This window comes from Coturnix japonica, chromosome 1 (assembly GCF_054131305.1).
Source record: "Coturnix japonica strain WE chromosome 1, WE-NBRP24, whole genome shotgun sequence".
Taxonomy (NCBI): Eukaryota; Metazoa; Chordata; class Aves; order Galliformes; family Phasianidae; genus Coturnix; species Coturnix japonica.
This window is the reverse complement of record NC_140663.1, coordinates 108,234,739-108,256,035: the sequence shown is the minus strand read 5'-3', so window position 1 is coordinate 108,256,035 and position 21,297 is coordinate 108,234,739. Positions and strand designations below refer to the sequence as shown.

At 38.4% G+C, this 21,297-nt stretch overlaps 1 protein-coding gene and 1 non-coding gene across 3 annotated transcripts in view; both read left to right on the top strand.

Moving 5' to 3' along the window:
- Positions 1–21,297, top strand: part of POLA1 (DNA polymerase alpha 1, catalytic subunit) — a 182,850-nt gene that overhangs the window by 10,930 nt on the left and 150,623 nt on the right. For both annotated transcript variants that reach the window (XR_014939935.1, XM_085530470.1), the window contains exons 11-24: positions 2,004–2,116; positions 2,557–2,673; positions 7,919–7,993; positions 9,062–9,200; positions 11,383–11,540; positions 13,430–13,514; positions 14,101–14,162; positions 14,882–14,971; positions 16,576–16,692; positions 17,478–17,653; positions 18,492–18,621; positions 18,956–19,075; positions 20,229–20,325; positions 20,879–21,003. Coding sequence is in view for 1 of the 2 variants with exons in the window: in XM_085530470.1 (XP_085386596.1) it covers positions 2,004–2,116; positions 2,557–2,673; positions 7,919–7,993; positions 9,062–9,200; positions 11,383–11,540; positions 13,430–13,514; positions 14,101–14,162; positions 14,882–14,971; positions 16,576–16,692; positions 17,478–17,653; positions 18,492–18,621; positions 18,956–19,075; positions 20,229–20,325; positions 20,879–21,003 (1,604 nt within the window). In the remaining variant the exon portion in view is untranslated. The remainder of the gene's footprint in view (positions 1–2,003; positions 2,117–2,556; positions 2,674–7,918; positions 7,994–9,061; positions 9,201–11,382; positions 11,541–13,429; positions 13,515–14,100; positions 14,163–14,881; positions 14,972–16,575; positions 16,693–17,477; positions 17,654–18,491; positions 18,622–18,955; positions 19,076–20,228; positions 20,326–20,878; positions 21,004–21,297) is intronic.
- On the top strand, positions 20,583–20,713 carry LOC116652818 (small Cajal body-specific RNA 24). Its single transcript, XR_004306037.1, has one exon.

Genomic DNA, 21,297 nt, shown 5'->3' with positions numbered 1-21,297 from the left:
AGCAAGACAGTTTCCCTGTCAATGAATCAAAATGCAAGCAAGGTCAAGAGGCATCTAATCTTCCTTTTTGCAGATTTTGTGTATTACACTTTACTTTTTTCTCTTTATTTATTCTTTCCACAGTTAAGCTTGCAGGGGATAGAGCCCTGCTTGGCTTCTCTTGTTTCTGTGTTTTACAGATGAAATATCTCTGAGAACTCTTGAAGTTGGCCCTACTTTCAGAGATTGTGTGCGTCTGGGGCCAGTTGACCTCGGATGGTTCTTTCTGTTGTAAATTACTTTGTTTCTGTGAAATATGGGGACTGAGGCCACGTTTTTGTCCATGCTGGAGTTGATTATAGTTTCTCTGCAATACAGGTGGCTCTTTATCCTTTCTTTGGCAGCCCTGTGTATCTTTATTTCTGCTTCTCATCTGCTTACATGTATGCTTCCTGCAGTTTAACTTCTGCTGCTCTTAATATCCTGAGCTCTTCAAACAGCCAGCTCCTGCTATGATACAAACCCACCCAAATCTGTCTGTCTGTCTCTCAAAAGAGAAATGATTGCCAAGGACAAGAACTCCATCTTCCCTGTCACTTAGATCTGTAATTTCAGCCCTTTCTAGATCCTTTTATTCAAACTGTCCAAATCTTGAAGATTGGATCTGTATTAAAATCTCTTAAGACACTTTGTGCAGCTGAAGCATGCATCCTCACTCTCATCTTCAAAACTGCAACGTTCTCTTCTCTGTCCTTGACAAAAGTAGTCTCGTTCACATCTACTCCAAGCACTCAAGAAATGATTTTTCTTCGCCTGTCACTCTAACACTGTCATCCAGCTTAGTACATCTACACTGATTTATCTACTATCTAATGGAGTAAGAAAGGTGTCTTTACATCTGATAGATTGCATGGCAAAGATAATTTGCCACGCTTAACAAAGGAGTTATTTTGTGCATTGTCAGACCGAAGTAGGTTACAAAATTTAAAGTCTTCCTTATTTGAATCATTGTTTCTGAGATGGTCACAGCTCTGATATTTCTGATTTCATTAATAGTAGAGGAACTGTGTCATGTGTAATCAAATTCCAAATTATTTGTGGTCTTTGAGGGGAAGTCAGGTGAAATCAGGTTTTTTTCCAGGTGCACTTAGAAGTTTGTTTTACACGTAATTCAGAACAGTACTTGAAATTCAGCTTCCCTTGTTCTGTGTTATTTCTAAGGTTAGCACCATGGATTAGCTGTTTGTGGCATTTTTTGCTAATGCCACATTCTTAATGGCTCAATATGTGCATGTCCAGTAACGATGTGGTTCACTGTGATGAGTCACTTACAGCTAATTCAGCTGTATATAAGCTTTTTGAAATGTCTACTGGCAATATAACTGCATCATAACGTATTTCTTGCAATGTAATACATCTTTCAATGTCCTCATCTACTTAAAAAGGAAGAAAAGACAGCTGAAATCTTTTTGCAATCAATTAACTTTTCGTTGTTGCCTTCTGAATGTGTTTCTGCAGATTTTATTAGGAGTAGAGTCTTAATCTCACAGCACTGAAGGAAGATTGGATTAATAGTGCAAGTCTAGCTCAAGAATAAGCAGTTGCAGATAACACAGATGTTTCAGAAGTGATTGACAGCACAGGCATTATGATTATCTTCAGCTCTCAGTGACTTCTCCCTCCCTCTCTTTTCTCCCAACTTATGAATCAAATGTAGGTAGAAACAGGAAATCGGATTGGAATTCTGAAGCTGGTTGGGTGATGCCATTTTGAATTTCACTTATCAGTGTTGTTACTATCTTGATGGAGGTCGTGGTGTGAAGAACTATGCAGATAATCCATTTACACAGCTGGTGTTTAAAATGATTTAGAATATACTGCTTACGTAGAAAAGATCTGTTTTTCAAGGACCTAACTGAGGGAGTGTTTGCATTTCTGTGCACGCAGAAATAATACATAATCAGCTTCTTCAAGCGAGATTAAGAGTTGCATTTTGAACTCCTTGCTCTGCTCTTCTTCCTTAGGTGTGGTATTTTTGTTTGGCAAAGTTTGGATTGAATCAGCAAACACCTACGTCAGCTGTTGTGTGACGGTGAAAAACATTGAGAGAACTGTTTATCTACTGCCACGTGAAACAGTAAGTGTATCTTTTAAGCATGTCAGATGTAAGTGCCTTTCATTCTGATTGTGGCAGGTTGTGAGTTCTAGCAGCGTGTTTATATGAACTGTTGAAGCCAGTATTGTCTGATGCAGATGGTGGTAAAGTGACGTGCAGCGTACACATGGTGTATCTCATGTGAGATGCAGTTGTAGTGTTGCTGCTTTGCCCTGACTGTAGCTAACAAGTGCAGACACATTATGTTTACATTTGCTGCTCACTGGGTAAAAATGTCTGCAAGTATTATGAGAAAGAGTGGAGCTTTCTTAATGCTCTCTCTCAAATAGTATTTTTTAAATTTAGAATTTCGTGGCTGATTGTGCTATAGTGTTTTATTTAGAGGAGATAAATTGTTCCTAATACCAAAGCAAAATTCATCTTATTTGTCCTGTCTGATTTGCGAAACTTTTGTTTTTAAGGAGATGGATCTATCCAGTGGGAAAGAGACAGAGACTCCAGTAACCATCATGAACGTTTTCAAGGAATTTAATGACTGCATTTCACCAAAGTATAAGATCATGAAGTTCAAATCCAAGGTTTGTATACGAGCATTTTATTTGGTTATTTTCTGTATTTTATGCAGATATCAGATCATCATGTTAGAATTTAAAGTGAAAGGTGGTTTTGTTCAGCAGAGAGGTGAGTATGCTGGGATTAGACTGGCTTTGCATTTGTCCGGTTGTCATATTGAAGTTTTTCCTCCGCGTGTTTCATCCTTTACCCTGGCAGATTTACCCTGAGTGCGTGCTTGGGGCATGGATTGTCATAGTGAGTTACACATGAGTTAACATGTTCTAAAGACTCGTCCAGTCTTGAAGCTTCAGCTGTCTTGGCCTTACAGTTATGTGCAATAACTTTGCAGTTTCATTGTTGCTGTGCTGTTTACTCAACAAATTCTTAAGTAAGCATTGAAAAATAGTGGTGCTGTTTTATGAAATGTGCACATACTGCAATATGAAATTGGTAGTAGCTGCAGATAATGCTGTTAAATGTTGTAGATTTGGATGAAATTAGTAAAAGGAAGCTTCCTTATTTGACTACACAGAGCATCCATCTTTTGATGGTGGCAGGGGAAGAGGATGGAGGTTGGGAGTTCAGAGGGTAGTTTGTATTGGGAGAAGCTTTAGGAGGTGAGTACTTGGGAAATACAGGTTGATGAAATGAAAACATCAGCAATACTTTAAGTCTATAATAGCTCATTGTTTAAAGACTCTTCCAGGAATGAAAAAGGAAATTCAGGGCTAATCAGTTCTCAATTAAAATAGAAGCTGCAAATTCTTGTATTCCAGAAAAGGAAAGAGAGAAGAAGACCTTTGTAAGTAGATGCAGATCTGCTAAAAGAATCTTGGTAAAAAACATCCATTCCATTATAATCAGGAAAAATAGTATGGATAAGGTAAACCGAGTAAGATAGTTTAACTTTCAGAGGTGGGTTTTAGAAACTAAGCAAGCCATTGCAGAAAGTTTGCAAGCTGCTCTTTCTGATATTTGTTCAAAGCTTGTCAGTTTTTTACTTATTTTTATATAGAGCTTGGGGGAACGACTGAACTGTGTTTTCAAAACACATGACTGCAGTGCATCTGGGGTCCTGGGTGTTCCTTAGCAGGAGCAGGGAAGTAGCAGCAGTGTGATATAAGATCTTATCTAGAGTATTGCAACACTTGATCGTCCTGATGAGGAACAAGGAAATTAAGTGACAGTAGATACAGAAGATGTTAATTAGGAGGATTGAAACAAAAGGAAATTCGGTTATACCAGAGATTACTGTGAGAGAGTTTTAGTTTTATTTTCAGCCCAGTAAAGTGAAGAATAACAGTAAGACCAGGCAGGATGGTATGGGTAGGAGTGTGGGAGGAGGTGTGAGAAGAGGTACGGGCAGGGAAGGACTGCTGTTGGTGAGGCTTTTGGAAGGAAAATATGGTAAACTCTGCTCTTTCAGTTCAACACAATTTACTGTGACCAGTGACAGGGTTACCTGAAGTATACCAGGACAGATTGCATGTCTGCAGCAGGGGGTGCTGTTGCTGCCTGTAAGGTAATAGTGGAACTACTGGGGTACTGTGTGGCACGGCAGTCTGAAACTTGGAGAAACTCTTATTCTTCCACCTTTAGCTGAGAATTAGAAAAGCTGTTGGCATACCTATGATGCTCCCGAAGTTGTTTTATTCAGAGTATCCCGTTTTCTGACGATACAGAGAGAGCTAGTATTTATACACTGAAACAAGTTGTTCTCTGCATGCACGTGTGCCTGTCTTGGCCTTGCCAGCCCCAAACTTTGTCCCTCTGAACAGATACACTTAAGCCGTATCACTTCCTCCTGCACCTGCTGCTAATTGCAGCTTCAGTGGGTTGCACTGCTGCCAAGTTAGCAAGTCTTCACAAATCAATTTGAAAGCAGCCTTATACTCCACTTAGAAACTTAGCAGCTAATCACTGCTGCTCATTTCTGCTCTCTGAAGGGGCACTTCAAGGGCAGATTACTCTGCAGCAAAGCATTCATTCACTGCAGTTATGACCAGGGGCTTGTGTAATTGAGCTGAGCTCTGTGGAATAACGCAGATGAATCACTGCCGCATACTATTTTTACACTGTGTTCAGCTTGCATTTGTAACAAGAACTTGTTTGAAGCCTGAGAGTTTAAAAAAAAAAAAAAAAGGTAAGCACTAAAAGCAATGTGCAGCCATCTGTTACTTTATGACTGTAATGTGCTGCTCATGTGAGGTGCTGCTTTGGCTAAACAGTTCAGATCTACATTTGAAGGCTGATTTCTTACACTGTTCTGACCTCACAGTGATGCTTGTATACAGAGTTACATTGCTTCTTTCTGCTTCTGAGTAGCAGTGGATGCTATGGTTGCTTCTTGATTTGCTTTCTTCCTGCTTAACAGAAAGATCTCTCTTCCCCACCCAGATTTCGTGGCCTTAAATCCCAGTGGTTTTGCAGTGATGTGAGAAGTAGCAGACTTAACTGTAGTGCTCTGAGGGAGCTATTGCTGATGCTGCTATTTTAAGGGATAAAAAAAAGAACAAAAACACAACGCAAAAGCAAGTAGCTTATTGCACTTCACTGTGCATGCATTTCGTTTTTCAGTTATATGTTATATATTATGCTGACTCTCCACAGTGAAAATATGACCTTTAACTAAAAGGGGCTCTAGGAATTCTTGTTGTATGATTAAAAGCATCCCAGCGTAGTTACGGCATAATGCAGTTCTGTAGTGTGGATGTGTAACCGGTTCAGATGGATTGTGGAGTACTGCAAAGCCTAGCGTAGTAGAGCGTAACATTGCAGCAGGTCCAATAGCGCTGCTAAGCAAGGTGCTGTAATTATTTGGAAAGTGGAGGTAATTGTTCTTGAAAAACAAAAAATCATTATTGTTCTTGCAGAAAGCAGAAGTGATACTTTCAGTATTGTTCTAGTGCTGGTTTTGAGACTGCTTTAACCATCTCTGTGTTACATATAAACAAACTTGACTACTTTCTAGTAAAGCCCAAGTCATCCAAATGGAAAAATAAAATACAGTAGAAAGCATGTAATAAACAGCTGTCAGGCTGTTGGGAAGTTGGTTTTCTTGGGTTCCTCTCTGAAGTGCCTGTGGGTGTGGAAAGGGGAACTGTGTTTCAGTTATGGGGGAATTCATTGTGATCTTGGATAAGTGGTGGGGAGGGTGTGGTAAAGCAGAAATGGCAAAGAGAGGGAGTTGCTTTTATGTGGAAAAGCAGTGGGTATGCATGGAGCTTTGCCTAAGGGGGACAAAGAGCAGCTCAGGAGCTTCTGGGTCAACGTTATATGGCAAACTCATAGGGTAAAGTCATAGCAGGTGTCTGCTGCAGACCACCTAATGAGGCCTCCTATGAATGACTGGAAAAAGCCTCACTTCTACCAGCCCTGTTTGCTTATGGAGAGCTTTAACAATCCCAATATCTTCTGGGAGAACAATGCACCAGGGCACAAGCAGTACAGGAGGTTTCTGGAATGCAGTGATGACAACTTTTGGGTACAACTGATTGGAGATTTGATGAGGGGAGAAACTCTGCTGTCCATGGCACATGATGGGTGGCACTCATGAATGAGGAGAGAGCTGGCTATTCTATCGTGAGGCAACTCTTGGTTATCTGTGAAAGATCATGATGATCAGGGGAGGTGCCTGAGGACTGGAAGAACGGAAATGTCATCAGTGTCCTCAAGATGAGCAAAAGGATGGCCTCAGAGGTCTCCTCCAACCTCAGCCATTCTGTGAAGGACATTCTGGGGGATGGTCAGTCTCACCTCTGAAGGTGGTGAAGGAACCAACTGTAAGAGCTGTTGCCAGACGCACAGAATGCACAGTAAGGTGCTTGGCAGTACTCAACATGGGTTTACAAAGGGTAACAAGTTAACCACACTGTTAGCCTTGTGTAAGGTGATGAGGCTGACTTGGTGGTCGAGAAGAGAATGGTGGCTGAAATGCTGTACTGAGAATGTTGTGATCCACTGCACAAAGTGCATCTGGAGGCCAGTAGCTGGTGATGTAGTGTAGGGATAGCTGCCATATTGTGCAGTAGCTGAGTTAGCCGTATAGATGATGGTGTAGAGCATACCCTCAGCAGGTCTGCAGGCAGTGCAAAATGAGGAAGAATGTCAGATGGACCCCAGTGGGCTGGAGATACACTTTGTGGCCTACTGGAAGCTCATGAAGTTCAGTAAAGGGAAATGGCAAGTACTTCCCCAAGGGAAGAAGAGCCCCACGGACACTGGGACTAACCAGCAGGGAAAGCAGCTTTGTGGAGAAAGGCCTGGTCATCCTGGCAGATGCTGTGCTGTCCCCAGTCCAGCGATGCAGACTGGCAGCCAAAAAGGCCTAGGAAACCCTGGGCTGCAAGAGACAGTGTTGGCAGCAGGTCTTGGGAGGCGATCCTCTCCCTTCATGTGGTGTTGGTGAGACACACGAGGAGTGCTGTGTTTCACTGAGCTCCCCAATACAAGAAAAACATGTATTTGAACAAGCCCAGCATAGGACTAGAGAGAGAATCATGAGGGCAGGGACATTTGTCATGAGAGGCTGAGAGCTGGTGTTACTCAGCCTAGAGCAGAGGTGGCTTGGGGAAGGGGTGGAGGGGGCACTGTGTATAAATATCTAGGGAAGGCTGGGAAGTAGACAGTGATAGACTTCTAATTGGCACCCATGAGAGGGTGAGAGCAGCATGTGTAATACGAGACACTTGAAATTTCTTCGGAGCATAAGAAAGCACGTTTTCTTACTGTAATGGAGGTCAGGAGATAGCATGCATTGCTCAGAGAGGCTGTACAAGTCTCCATCCTTGGAAACAATCTAAACCCAACTGAACACAACCCTATGCAGTCAGCACTAGCTGACCCATCTCCAGGCAGGGAATTGGGCTGGGCTACCTCTGCAGATTCCTTTGCACCTCAGCCACTTCAGGATTTTTGCTATTGTCTGCAACCCCCAATTGTCAGTAATGTTCTTGTAGACTATGAACGTACAAAATATTTCTGAGTTTCCTTAGCTGTTATGTTGTATGGCTTTTGTTTGTAATGGTCAGTATACTTGTAAATTCATTCACTACAAAACTTCATGGTATGAAACCCTGGGAAGATTAAATACAGAAATTAAAGCTATGTTCAGATGGTAATGAGTTAAAATGGGTGTAATATGTGATCATGACCATTGTTTTTGAGGTTTTATGCTTTGTTCGGCCTTTTATTTCGTTCCCTTTTGGGACAGAATTCATTTTCAATTGGAAGATACTGAAGAAATAGCAATATCTTTGTTTTATTCAGAAAGTGGAAAAATACTATGCGTTTGAGATCCCGGATGTTCCAGCCAAGTCTGAATACTTAGAAGTTAAATATTCGGTAAGTATAATTAATCTGATGAAAGACCGGAACATTCCCAAGTAGGTATGAAAGCAAGTTCATGTTTCTATAAGATTAAAAATCACAGCATTTGACCCTTTGTATCTAGTGTCTGTACCTTTGTTGCATCGTGTAAATAGTTGATTGTTATCTTCTTGTCGGTTTTGTTTGTTGTTTAAGGGTGTAGGAGTTAACTCATTGTTTTCCAAACGCAGAGATGAATGAATACCTAAGCTTGCAGCTGCTTTTTTTTTGTTTGTTTGTTCTTTTTTGTTACCTTTTCTATGCTTGTTAGTCCTTACCAAAACAGTTATTTACTAGGGAATATATAACATGATTACTTGTTAGAGTTAGCTGTATCTGTGTAAAGAAGTCACGAGGAAGAGAAATATTTCTTGTAATTGCTACATTCTTCCCACCTCCCCCCCAGTTATAATTTGCCTGTTGTGTATGTGTATATTCTGGATTATTTTAATATTGTGTTATTTTGCCACCGAATCAACTGATCAGCCAAACAGCCCTTTAGCTGTGATGGATCAGAGCCTAAAGTGCTGAAAGATGGTTTAAATTACTCAATAACTTTAAATGCTTTTCTTTGAATCCAGGTCCAGAATACAGGTTTTAGTTGCTAAAGCAGCATCTTATAGAGGTTTGCAAGCTATCGCAAGTGTTTCTTTAGCTGTGCAAAAATACCCAGCTTTAATGTTGTCTATCATATAAAGACTGGAACTATCTATTTAAGTATACAACAGTTGAGTGTTTTTTATACAGACTTGGAGCTCTGCTGTAGTCTTTGCTGATGATAATATTTCTCTTGCATCTAGTGAGGATGAAGAACTTTTGCTTTCAGGGTATTATATTAGTGTCCCGATTCTGAGTAGTTACACAGCTATTTAAGTGGTATTTCTTGAATTACTGTGAGGTATTACAAGCAAAGGCTGTGCATGATGGGAAATTACAGTGATTTTGGGTACTCTGTAGTTCTGTTAAGGCTCTCTCTGAATATAGTTTGTCAACATGAGAACTTATGTGGTGAGCAATAACTCTCTGCTTTTTGTTTCTTGTTAGGCTGAATACCCTCGGCTTCCTCAGGACCTGAAAGGAGAAACGTTTTCACATGCATTTGGAACTAACACTTCTAGCTTGGAGCTTCTCTTGATGAGTAGAAAGATCAAAGGACCGTGCTGGCTGGAAATCAAAAATCCACGTATGGTGCTTTGTGTGTGGGAATGCTTGTTTGTCAAAAAACTTACATAATTGGGGATTCTGGGGAGGAGGAAGAAATTAATTTCTACTGATGAATTCTCATTTTACAAATTAATTTCATAATTTATCTATGTAGTTTTAATTGTCTAGTACAAATAGTAACTTTCTGTTTGAAAGCTCTGTCTGCGTAAGGTTGCTCGTGGCTGATCAGGTTATAACTTAGAATAGCAGTGCAGTTCCCAGAACTTTGATACATACTCAAAAGCTGTGTATACTGAGCTAATTAAAATTACTTACATTTCCAGAAAAGAAATATATACACAAAGAAGTCATATAATCAGTAGTTTGCGCTTAAAAAATTAATATATTAGTTCTTTTCTCTCGCATTTGAAAATTTCTGATGTGGAAACTGATAATTTGTGCTGTGGAGCCTAACTTTGCTTTGGTTAGAGCTCTTCATTTAATGTGTGCTGTGAATTCCCAAAAACATAGGGGTGCTAATCATACTTGACAAAATCTGTAGGTTTTCTTGGAATCTTTTTGATGCATTTCAAATATAGTATTGACAGTTTTGAATTCTGATAGAACAGTTTTCTTTAGCACCCGGCTCAGAAACTGATGAAGCTGATCCCAGTAGGGATTTTCAGCTGGAATGGATGCAACAAATTCTTGACCACCAAAAGACAAATTAGCTCTGATGAGTTTTCCACCATGCCTTGGCAAGCATCAGTGTACTTCCTGGCACTGAACTTAAAAGCCTAAGAATAGCTTTTCACCTGTGTTCTTTGCTCAAGAATTGACTTCATATTCCTTTGGTGTTTTCTTTCTCTATCTGAAAAGAGGCCAAAGTTGTTCCACGTAGCAAACGTCATGGTAATGATAACTAACAGTTCAGACAGTAACTCTTCCTTTTTACCTAATGTTGAGGAGCATTGTCTCTAAGACTACTCTGCTGGAATCAGATGCTGATCTCACCCCAGAGTTAAATGGTATATTAAGGAAGTTTGAAAATTCTTTATCCATTCCTTTATCTTTGTTACAGCCCTCATGTTCCAGAGAGGGTCCATATCTTGGTATCAGAATTGTTCATTTCAAAATGGTGACATGCCTACTCTATTGAAAATTCAGTCTTTATTTAGTTGTGTTTATGTGAATTTTAATAGTTTTTGCACAGGATTTTCAGTTTAGAGCCAAATATTTTTTTAATCTACTTTGTCAGACAGTTCTTCCTTACTTGTACCTTCCCCTCCATACTTCCTATGGAGAGTCTCAAGATCTGAAATATACTTGACTAACTATAAAATATACACCAAAATAAAAATTAAAAAATGATGGAGGGCCTTAAATAAGCAATTTGTAAAAAAATATTAATGCTAAGAAAATATTCTCTTCCTGAACCCTCAGCTGATTGTCTTTTGTGCCCCCTGGGGTGCATGCATCCCGCCTTGGAAACCACTGTTCTACAGCATGCTAATTGAAGCTCTGGGTGTAAGAAGTTGGAAATTAAATTAACAAGTTGCTAAGTAGCTGATTGCCTGTCTCATTTTGAGAGATGATCAGGTGTTTTTTTTACAACTGAAGATGTTTTGGTCAGCTACCTATTTGCATTTAGAGCAGAAATGAGAGAAGGTAACGTGTTGATTTACAAAGACATGTCAGGAAGTAAGATAGCCAAGTCTACCAATACTTTTCCTCAGAATGTCAATCCCTTAAAAATGCAGCTTCAGCTTCATTGTAACTGCCTGTGGTGAGTTATCTTGTCAGCATATCAACATCTTATTGGAGTGAGCCCTTTTTTTACTTCAAAAATATTTAAATGCTAATGGGTGATTTACTTTTTTTTTCCTTTTTCCATATCCTCTGTCTGCTGGGGAAATTAATCCACATCTTATTTCATCTGCCTCAATTTCAGACATGTAACTGATTTGTGAATTGGGAATCTAGTAGAGCTGGGACTTCCAGGCTGTTAACAGGAGACACAAGAAATCTTCATAGCCTAGATAAAAATCCACCTTCTCTCTTCCTTTTTTTTTTCCTTTCTTGTCTTTTTGTTGTCAGGATTAATCTGAATGTTGCCCACAAGGGCAAAATATTAAAGGAACATACTTTTTTTGATGGTACTATTAGAGAATTCTTACCTGTCATTTCCAGAAGAGTGAGGATGGTTTGTGTTGTTTCTTTAGAGCCCTCAAATCAGTCAGTCAGCTGGTGTAAGGTAGAGGCAGTGGCCATGAAGCCTGGCTTGGTGAACGTGGTTAAAGATCTTCCTCCTCCTCCTCCTCTTGTGGTAATGTCCCTCAGCATGAAGACTGTTCAGAACCCAAAGACTCACCAGAATGAGGTAAGTAACCTGCTTTTGATTTTTGGTTTTGTGTTTGTTCCGCATTCAAAACTTTGTAAAGGCTTGGAAAAACTTCAGTTTATACAGTGCCTAAACATTGCTGAGTATCAAAGAAACATTTACTAATATCAGTGTGAGTGGGTTCATTGGGGCTTTTTGGTGATAATTCATTGTGACAGCAGATCCTACATATACATATATATGGATATACATATCTATATATATCTATATCTATATATTTGGATTACAATATTACATGTCCTAGGTTAAATGACTTTTTTTTCCCCCCAAACTGGAATGAGATCTGATCTATGAGACCTTACAGCTTCTGCTGTAGGCTGGATCAGTGGGGTGAGGCCAATTGTATGAGCAAGACCAAGTTGTGCACTTTGACCACAAATTCAGTTCAACATTACAGATTTGGGGCATAGTGGCTGGAAAGCTGAGCAGCAGAAAAGGATCTGGGGGTACTAGTTGAACATGAACCAGCAGTGTGCCCAGGTGGCCAAGAAGGCCAGTGCCATCCTGCCATATGTGAGAAGCAGTGCAGCAAGCGGGAGCACAGAGGTGATTGTTTCTCTGTACTCAGCTCTGGTGAGGCTACTCCTCCAGTACTGTGTTTAGTTTTGGGCTCCTCAGTATAAGATTCCGTGGCCTTGGAATGTGTTCAGAGAAGGGCAATGAAACTGGTGAAGGGTCTGGAGCACAAGTCTGATGGGAATTAGCTGTGGCAACTGGGATTGTTCAGTCTGGAGAAGAGGAGGCTTAAGAGACCTTATCACTCTCTACAACTGCTTGAAAGAGCATTGTAGTGACGTAGGGGTCAGTCTCTTCTCCCAGGTGACAGCAGTATGATGAAAGGGAATGTTCTGGGGGTTCATGTTGGATATTAGGAAAATATTCTTTCTCAGGAGTGCTGAGGCATTGGGACAGGTTGCCCAAGGAGATGGTGGAGTGACTGTTCCTGAAGGCATTCAAGAATGTGTAGCTGTAGCACTGAGGGACATGGTTAGTGGTCATAGTGGTGATGGGCTAATGGTTGTACTGGATGATCTTAGAGAGGTCTTTTCCTACCTTAGTGATTCTATGATTCTGCTGTAAGACTTTTACTTGAAAAGTCAGAGAGGTATGGGTGGCCATCTTCAGTTGTGGACTGCAGACCACAAAGTGCAATTAGACACGCTTATCAGTTTTTTAACAGAAGTTTAAAAACTTAGGAGGAGATTTTAGTATTCACTTTGTAGGGTAGTTGACTCTGGCTTATAGAGTGGAAGAAAAACAAGACTGACAAATTTTTTAACGAATTAGTCCTCTTGATCAAATGAAAGCCAACCTAATGAGACATAAGCCAGGTACTAGTAAGACTCTGACAAAATGACTCTAAAGCCTGTCTTATTTGTCTTCTATTGGTGAGCAAGGGTTTCTGTCAGCAAAACAAGCAAGAAGAATTAGCAGAGCAATAACTTCTAAACATTAAAGCCTCTTGGCTGGATGAGGGGAAGCTCTTTCTGGGGAAAGGCTTCTGCATTTCTTGCTGTGCTCACAGCCCTTACGCACTTTATAGGTTATCCCTTGGATGGTCCAGCCTGTTAAGACAAAATTTGAAAAATAACAAACAGGGTTTTACAAAATTCCGCATCTCAAAATTCTAATGTGATCATTTACAAGTAAATTACATTTTTATTTGACCTAAGATCGGCTCTTAGCTCCTTTTTTAATTTCTTACATTTGAAGTTCATCTTAAAATATATTTTTTCTTGTTTATTGAAGTGAGAGAAAATAGGTAATTTAACCAAAAAAAACCCCCACATTTGGTGGGGGTTGGGAGATATGGATATAGATAGTAATTGTTTTGATATTTATGTGCATTTTGTACATCCTTGGTCTAGATTGTGGCTATGGCAGCTCTGATTCATCAGAAATTTCCTTTGGATAAAGCTCCACCTCAGCCTCCTTTTCAGACACACTTCTGTGGTATGTACTTGGAACAGGCGATGAAGGTGGTTTTTTTTCCTGTTGCTTCTTTATTTGAACTTCATTCTGTCAAATGAGTAACTTGACTGTCAGGTAGGCTTTTATCCTAATTTCTTAGGAAGATGTGAACCATAACAATATTCTCCATTGATAACCTAATATACAGCTGACTGATTAGTATTTACTACTTATGTTGTTGTTCAGTTATTTAAAGATTCATGTATTACGGTCTACTCTAAATTCAGAAGTGATTGAATTGTCTATATAAAAAGTGGAATGTTTTGGTTAGTTCTTGCAAAGAAAATCTAGATCATCATGCTAGCATGGTCAGTGACGGATGAGGAGTTAAACAAGACATTTTGCATAGGATCTTCTTGAAAGGTAGCAGTTGTCATCTGGTAGACATGGCTTTTAGTAAAATAATGTTGTGTTTTTAAACGTTTGGCATTAGAGGCAAGTATTGATGTAAGGCTATCTTAGTGGAATTATGAGTTAGTTTGCCTCATCCCCTTCTGTTGTGGATGGATGCTTATAGAGGGTACAGTTAAGAACATGTATGTAAGAGCAAATATCATTTATTTTGCAGTTATTTCCAAACCGAATGATTGCATTTTTCCTTATGACTTCAAAGAAGAGGTTAAAAAGAAGGTAATTTCATTTGGCTGGTAGTACCTCTTAAAATATGACCGTTGTGTTGATTTGGATGAGTTATGTAAAAGAAATGTGCAAAGGAATGGCATGATTATTTAATTAGTTTTCCACTCCTCAAACCTAAATCTCGGGGTGTATTTTGTGTTGCTGTAAACAGAGATGTTTGCTTTATGTGGTTCAGTACTGCTGTTAGCAGTGCTTATGAGGTAATTTAGACAGGACAGTTCAAAATGTTTTGCAGAGGGGCTTGAAATTGTTATTAATTTTCATTATACACAAGTACATACTCATAATAAACGAGGAATTTTTTTCTTTTTTCCTTAGATAGTTAAATCTGTCAAAATGTACCTTTTCTAAAGGGTGTTAGGAGGGTTGGCAGAATAATGAAGTACCATATTTTTGTTTTTCCTCTCTTTTTGTGTGATCTTAAGTCTGTGAATGAAGGATGCACATGGAGCATTTTCCTGGTGTGCTTGATTCTTAGGAAGCTCTTAAAATATCAGCAGATACCTGCATACAAAAGCAAAATGGAAAAAAAGCCTCTGAGAAAAGCTTTCTGTGTCTACATGAGTGAGAACAAAAAGCCTTGAATTACAGAAGGAAAGAGAGAGCTCTGTGGTGCTTTATTATTGTCTTGTAACTAGTAGGGGAAAGGAGATGTTTCCATTTTAAACTTATTGGGTCATTGAAATCAGGTGCTCTCTTGCTCCTTTTAGAATGCTAAAATAGAAATTGCTGCAACAGAGAGAACGCTGCTAGGATTTTTCCTCGCGAAGATTCACAAAATTGACCCAGATGTTGTTGTGGTGAGTAATTTAACTCTGAAAGTCTCAGAACTAAAGTCTATTGTCAGTTGGTCAGGTTTTTTTTCTTCTGCTTTATCCCATTTCAGTTTCCTTTTATGTTTATCTTAGAATGCCTTATGAATTGAATTTGCTTATAAGACAGCAAATATACTTTGGCACAAAGATAATACAGAATTTCACCCTGAAAGCATTTTACACATCCTATTATTTTCCATGATGTCTGAAATAGGTAGTATTTCAGTAGCATTTGAAATAAGTATTTTTTTTTTCATAACTCAAAGACCACACAAAACAAAAACCTCATGATTTTCTAGAAAAATGGGAGCACTTTGGATACTGAGTCTGTTTCAGTTTAGATGCTCTTATAATTTGTATCACCATTTATATTGCGTTACACTGTAAATCAAAATGATGACCTATACAAATCCTTGGGATCTAAGCAAAACTTTGTAATGTGCATCGTTTTGTTTTCTACTAATATTAGCAACTGAGGTTTTATTATAATTACTCATTTTCTGCTTTTGTGAAGTTTAAATAGCATGCATTTTTAATGAAATTTTGAAGACAATTTGAAGTAATCTCAGGCTGGTTATATGAGATTTCATAACCTTCTGTAAGCATATATAAATAATTAGAACAAGTGTTGAGCGTAGAAAGAAGTGAGCAGTCAGATTCCTGATGTGATCAGCTCACTGCATCTGATATCCTGTGTTCCTTCTGTAAGCCTGGCTTCTATATGGTAATGGTAGGAATTAATGGAAAGGGTTGACCGTTGTGGAGATGTGGGAGCTCTAAGCCTAAGAATAGCAGAACAGTGTTAGTGTAGTTTGATTTGCATCTGGCTTAATTAGTGCTGTTGAAAAACAAGGTATGGCGGCATAGGTGGAGAGCCACTCAACTACAGCCGAAGAGCGTCTGTTGATTTTAAGAATGTTCTCATGTTGTGTGTATCATACCATGCAGATGTGCCTGAAATGCTGAACCTGAACCTTCTGGTGATTGACCAGTCCACTCCACATAGACTCTTGTTCAACAGGGTAGCATTTTGCCTACAGCAACGGTTATGGGCCAGTGCTTATAGATATCCTTAGCACTGCTTAAACATTTAAAATATTGCAGGAGTAGTCTTGTATAAAAACACTGGAAGACAGATCTTTCAGTCTGGATTTAACTGTGCTTAACTGCAGTATCAAAGCAAATAAAATATAATAATGATAATACGAGTAATAAGAATGTGATAAGAATAAGAAGAATAGAGAGAAAAGGAATTGCTCATAGCTAACTTTGTATGCTGTATAAAGAATATAATTATTTTTCCGGTATGTTTTAAATTTTCATCCTTGTTATCAATGCATAAAGCTGAATTATGTGTTATGAGCCAGTTGTAGAGCTGTTTTTGGTATTCTCCCGAACAGCATTGTTAGTGTTAAGACTAATGAGTACTGTTGATGAATGTTCTCTTAGAAAGTGCTTTCTGTGAGGGAGATAATGCCATCAATTAGATGAAAAAATCACAAAGGGCAAAGGAATACCAACTGTGTGAAAGTAAGTCTTTCAATTTGCATTTGTGGTAACCTTTTTTTGTTATTTTTTTCTGCTGCAAGGGTCATAATATTTATGGATTTGATCTGGAAGTGCTGCTTCAAAGAATTAATGTGTGCAAAGTCCCTCACTGGTCCAAGATAGGTCGACTAAGGAGGTCCAATATGCCAAAGCTTGGGGTAGGAAGATTGCTCAAGTCTTTTAAGACCCTTTATGTTGCATATGATTAAAAATGAATTAATTTTGAGGAGGAATTGTAAATGTGACACTGATGTATTTTGACTGTTGGTCATGCTAGATTTCACGTGTCCCAGATCAGAAGTGATGAGTGTTTATATGACTTTTATTACAGTAATAAGCTAAACTAATTTTCAAGTTAGGCTAATTTAGTTTACAGATTTCAAGTCAATGATGGTAATGACAGATTAATTGCAATAGTCTTTACTGTAACTGTCTTTGTCTGCTGTAACTGAGAAATGAGAAAATGTAATTTGGATTGATTGGTGAATCATCCCACTGAGAACTGCTAAGTTAATAATTGTGTAATTCTTAGCATGTATTTGTTCAGAGAATATTTAAGTACAGAGCCTGACTATTTTCCAGTTTGTTCCTGTTCTTCCTAGAGGCTGAGCTGGGCATTTTTGTGTAGCAGCTTCTTTGACTTTTGGTTCTGCTGTTGCTGCAAAAAAATGTCCTTGGACAAAAAAAATGAAATCCATACCCACATTCTCATTGACAATGTTCAAATTATTTTAAGAAAAAAAATACCACTTTCACAGTGGTTTAAGATATAACTGGTAATGAATTCATGCAGGGTGTGAGCATTTCCAGTGGTAGATTGGTAGATGACTTGACCGAGTTCTGTAAGCATATATTCTAGGTACATGTTATTCCTTGAAATGTGATTGCTTCATTTTGTTTGTTGTTTTGGTGTTTGTTTTTTTTTTCTCCATATTTGGTGAAGGGTCGAGGAGGATTTGGTGAAAGGAATGCTGCGTGTGGTCGGATGATCTGCGATGTAGAAATTTCAGCTAAAGAGTTAATCCGCTGCAAGAGTTACCATTTGTCTGAACTGGTCCATCAGATCTTGAAAACAGAGAGAGTAACAATTCTACCAGAGGAAATTCAAAATATGTATAGGTACGTTGCTGGCTTGTGGTTTTAATCCTTCAATGGAGAGCGTAAGTGCTATTTAGAAATCATTGACTTAACGTATTGGTGTTTGTAGAATAAAATAATTTTAATTACTCATAATGAAAAACTGCTGGTGGGTGATGGCCTATTGTGTGACCTTGGTGCCAGGGAAGGTTGTAGAACAGTTCACCTTGAGTAAGATCATACAGCATGTACTGGATAACTTGGGTATCAGGCAATTGTGGGTTTGTGAAAGGCAGGTCCTGCTTGATTTGATCTCCCTCTATGATTGGATGACTAACCTGGAAGATGAGGGAAAGGCTGTCAGTGTACGCTGCCTAGATTTCAACAAAGTCTCTCAGCACATTCTCCTGGAGAAACTGGCAGCCAATGACTTCAACATCTACACGTTTTGCTGGGTAAAGAATTGGCTGTATGGAGACAGGGAGATTCAAGTTGGATATTAGGAGAAATTTATTCTCAGAAAGAGTGGTGAGACAGTGGCACAGGCTGCCCAGGGAGGTGAAGGAGTCACTGTCCCTGGAGATGTTCAGAGCTGTGTAGGTGTGGTACAGAGGAATGTGATTAGTGGGGAAATAATGGTGGTAGTTAGGTGGATAATTGGACTAGTTCATTTGGGAGGTCTTTTCTAACCTTTGTGATTTGTGAGACTTGATTTTAGATAACCTAATAGGATATGCAAATAATATATTTTTAATTATTTTCTTGTCATTAAAGTTGTTATTATTTAATTCATTGTTGGTGTCCTAAAAGTACCAGGTGTGTTCTGTGTGGTATACGAGCCTGATTTTACTTTGACGGGGCATTCCACTTCTTTTTCCAGTGATTCTCCTCACTTACTGTTCATGCTGGAAAACACCTGGACGGATGCCAAGTTCATTCTCCAGATCATGTGTGAGCTGAATGTTCTGCCACTGGCCCTTCAGATTACAAACATATCTGGAAACGTTATGGTACATTTTTATGATGTTTCCCCCCCCTCCTCTCTTTTCTTCCACAAATTTAGAGCTTTTTTTTTTCCCTGTTTTATTGCTAATTTTCAGTTATAAGTGCTAATTCAGGATATACAGTACTACTTTTTGTTGTAGTGAGTGAGAGTTTGATAATCTAATTAAGTATTAAAGCTTCTGTAACAAGACAGCATTTGAGCTTTGTTTATGCTAATGCTGTAGTGTAACAGTAATTCTACGTGAACTTAAAATAGTTGAAAGGAATTGCTTAGTTTATGTTTGCACATCAATGTTTGTTTTCTGTGCTTTGCTATGATTTTCCCCCCCCTCTCTGTAGTCAAGGACAATGATGGGTGGACGTTCTGAACGTAATGAGTTCTTGCTGCTTCATGCATTTTATGAGAAGGACTACATAGTTCCAGACAAGCAAGTTTTTAAAAAGCCTCTACAGAAGCTGGTGAGTCAAGTTGTTATTTTTTAATTTGAGAATTCTTATTAAAGAAACAGTAGCATTCTTTTGACTGCTGTTCACTGAGAACATAGCACAAGCGTAGCCTGTTTTAGATGTAACTTAACTTTACAACTTAAGATTAATTCGAAAAAGGTTTTTGCTGAGTTAACATTGGAGAAATGTTTGTTTTAAAGGCACGTTATATCACCTTTCTCAGTGTATCACAAATCTATAGAAACTCATTTCATCTTTCAGTTTGAGATGAGCCAAAGCGGGAGAATATTACCCAAGACAGACTATGTTGATTAATGGATGTATTCTTACTCTGTGGTTAAGGGAAACTTATTGATAAACAGTTCTTCAAAGTGTGATTTATAAGGCATATGATCTGAGAACATGGGTGAAAGATCCAAAGATGTTTAAGAAAAAAATTATCTGAATAATGCCATTGTAATATATTTATAGAAACATCTGTATATTTATTAGCAAGTGCATTAGAATTTCAGAATGCATTTCTTCCACTATTTTTTGCCTTTTACTCTCAAGTTCAATAGAATATTTCAGAATAATAAGTACTTTTGTTTGTATTATTGCATCAAAGCAGTGTCTGAATTTTAGTTGGTTCATGAGAGCTTTGAACCCCTCAAAGGAAAGTTCTTACCGCAATGAAACAAATAGCAAAATACTCTTTAAGTCAGTAATACTGTTTTTATTTGTTTAATTAAAAGCCATCCTTGTTACTTCCAAAAAACATATTTTGATTTTAATTGGCAGAGATATTTCTTGTGGGTCATGAGTTGATTTTTTTTTTCTTGCTGTCTGTGTTTAGAAACAGTAAGAAAACATGGAGTAGTGCTATAGTGAATGATGACAATTCCTTAAGTCTTGGTAATCTCCTGTGATCAATTTGTTCCCGTATAAGTTGATTTGAATGCTGTTTTGAGATGTTGAGAGTTTTAATGAATGTGGAATATTGACAGCAACACCACAAAACCATGACAGTCATGATGAAAATTCCATGTCTTGAGTGTATTTTAAAGGGAACTGTATACAGTGCCACTCAATTTTGTATTTGATTTGCCAAAAATAACTCTTCTAACAGTAGAAGTAGAATAGAAATCTTGGAGGCCAGATAATAACTTTACAATGTCAAATATAGATGGATGAAGATGAAGATTTTGAAGATCAGAATAAATCGAAGACAGGGAAAAAGAAAGCAGCGTATGCTGGGGGCTTAGTCTTGGATCCCAAAGTCGGTAAGATGTTGCAGTTTCCTTTCTTCTATGAAGTTAGAGACAGGTAGAATATACTAATGTAGGCAGGCTGCAGTGCACAATGTATGTATCTTGCAGGAGTTTGATGTTGATTTATTGTTTCTGTTTGAATATAATACAATTCCCAGCATAGATTTTGGAGTTACTAACTCTTGGGAAACCTTTTTTCTTAGGTTTCTGTAAGTAGATTAAGCTCTTGAGAGGAATTCAGACATAGATGTCTGTATATTCATTTCTAATGGACACGTAAGTTTTCTTTCAGTTTCTCCTCTATGTGGGGAAAACTGTACTAGTGTCCTATAGTAACACAGAAGCTATCTGTTCAACTCTGATGAGTTAATAGAGTTGGATCGTTCCACTTCTGACAGCTGTCTGCAGTAGGTAGCGGTACGTCTCAACAGCTATTGCAAGGGATTTATGGTACTACAGAAATGAGATATGATGTATTACTGTCACTTACATATAAATTTTGGATCTGGATGAAGACCTCAGCGAGACTGAATAATCATACCTTTTGTTTGAAACTCTGTTTTAGGTTTTTATGACAAATTTGTTTTGCTTCTCGACTTCAACAGCTTGTACCCATCAATTATCCAGGAGTTTAATATCTGCTTTACCACAGTGCAGAGACTGTCATCGGAAGCACAGAAAAGGGCAGAGGTTTGTGTGCTTTAACTTGTGACTGCCTTAATTTCAGCATGTTTTTTTGTGAATTAGCTTTTTAAGAAATTGTTCTTATTCATTGTTTGACTCCTTTATTATTTTCCTTTCACACTTACAAAAAATGGGTCTTGTTTAAAGATGCATCACAGTAAGTATTGGTTTGGGGTATAGTATATATGCCGTCTTCATTTCGGTTATATTTCTTCAGTGTCTTGGTAAGTTATCTCCTATCTAAATAAAATCTATTGCTTTCTAATTTGGTATCCTCATAAAGCAAGATTTTTAGTTGGG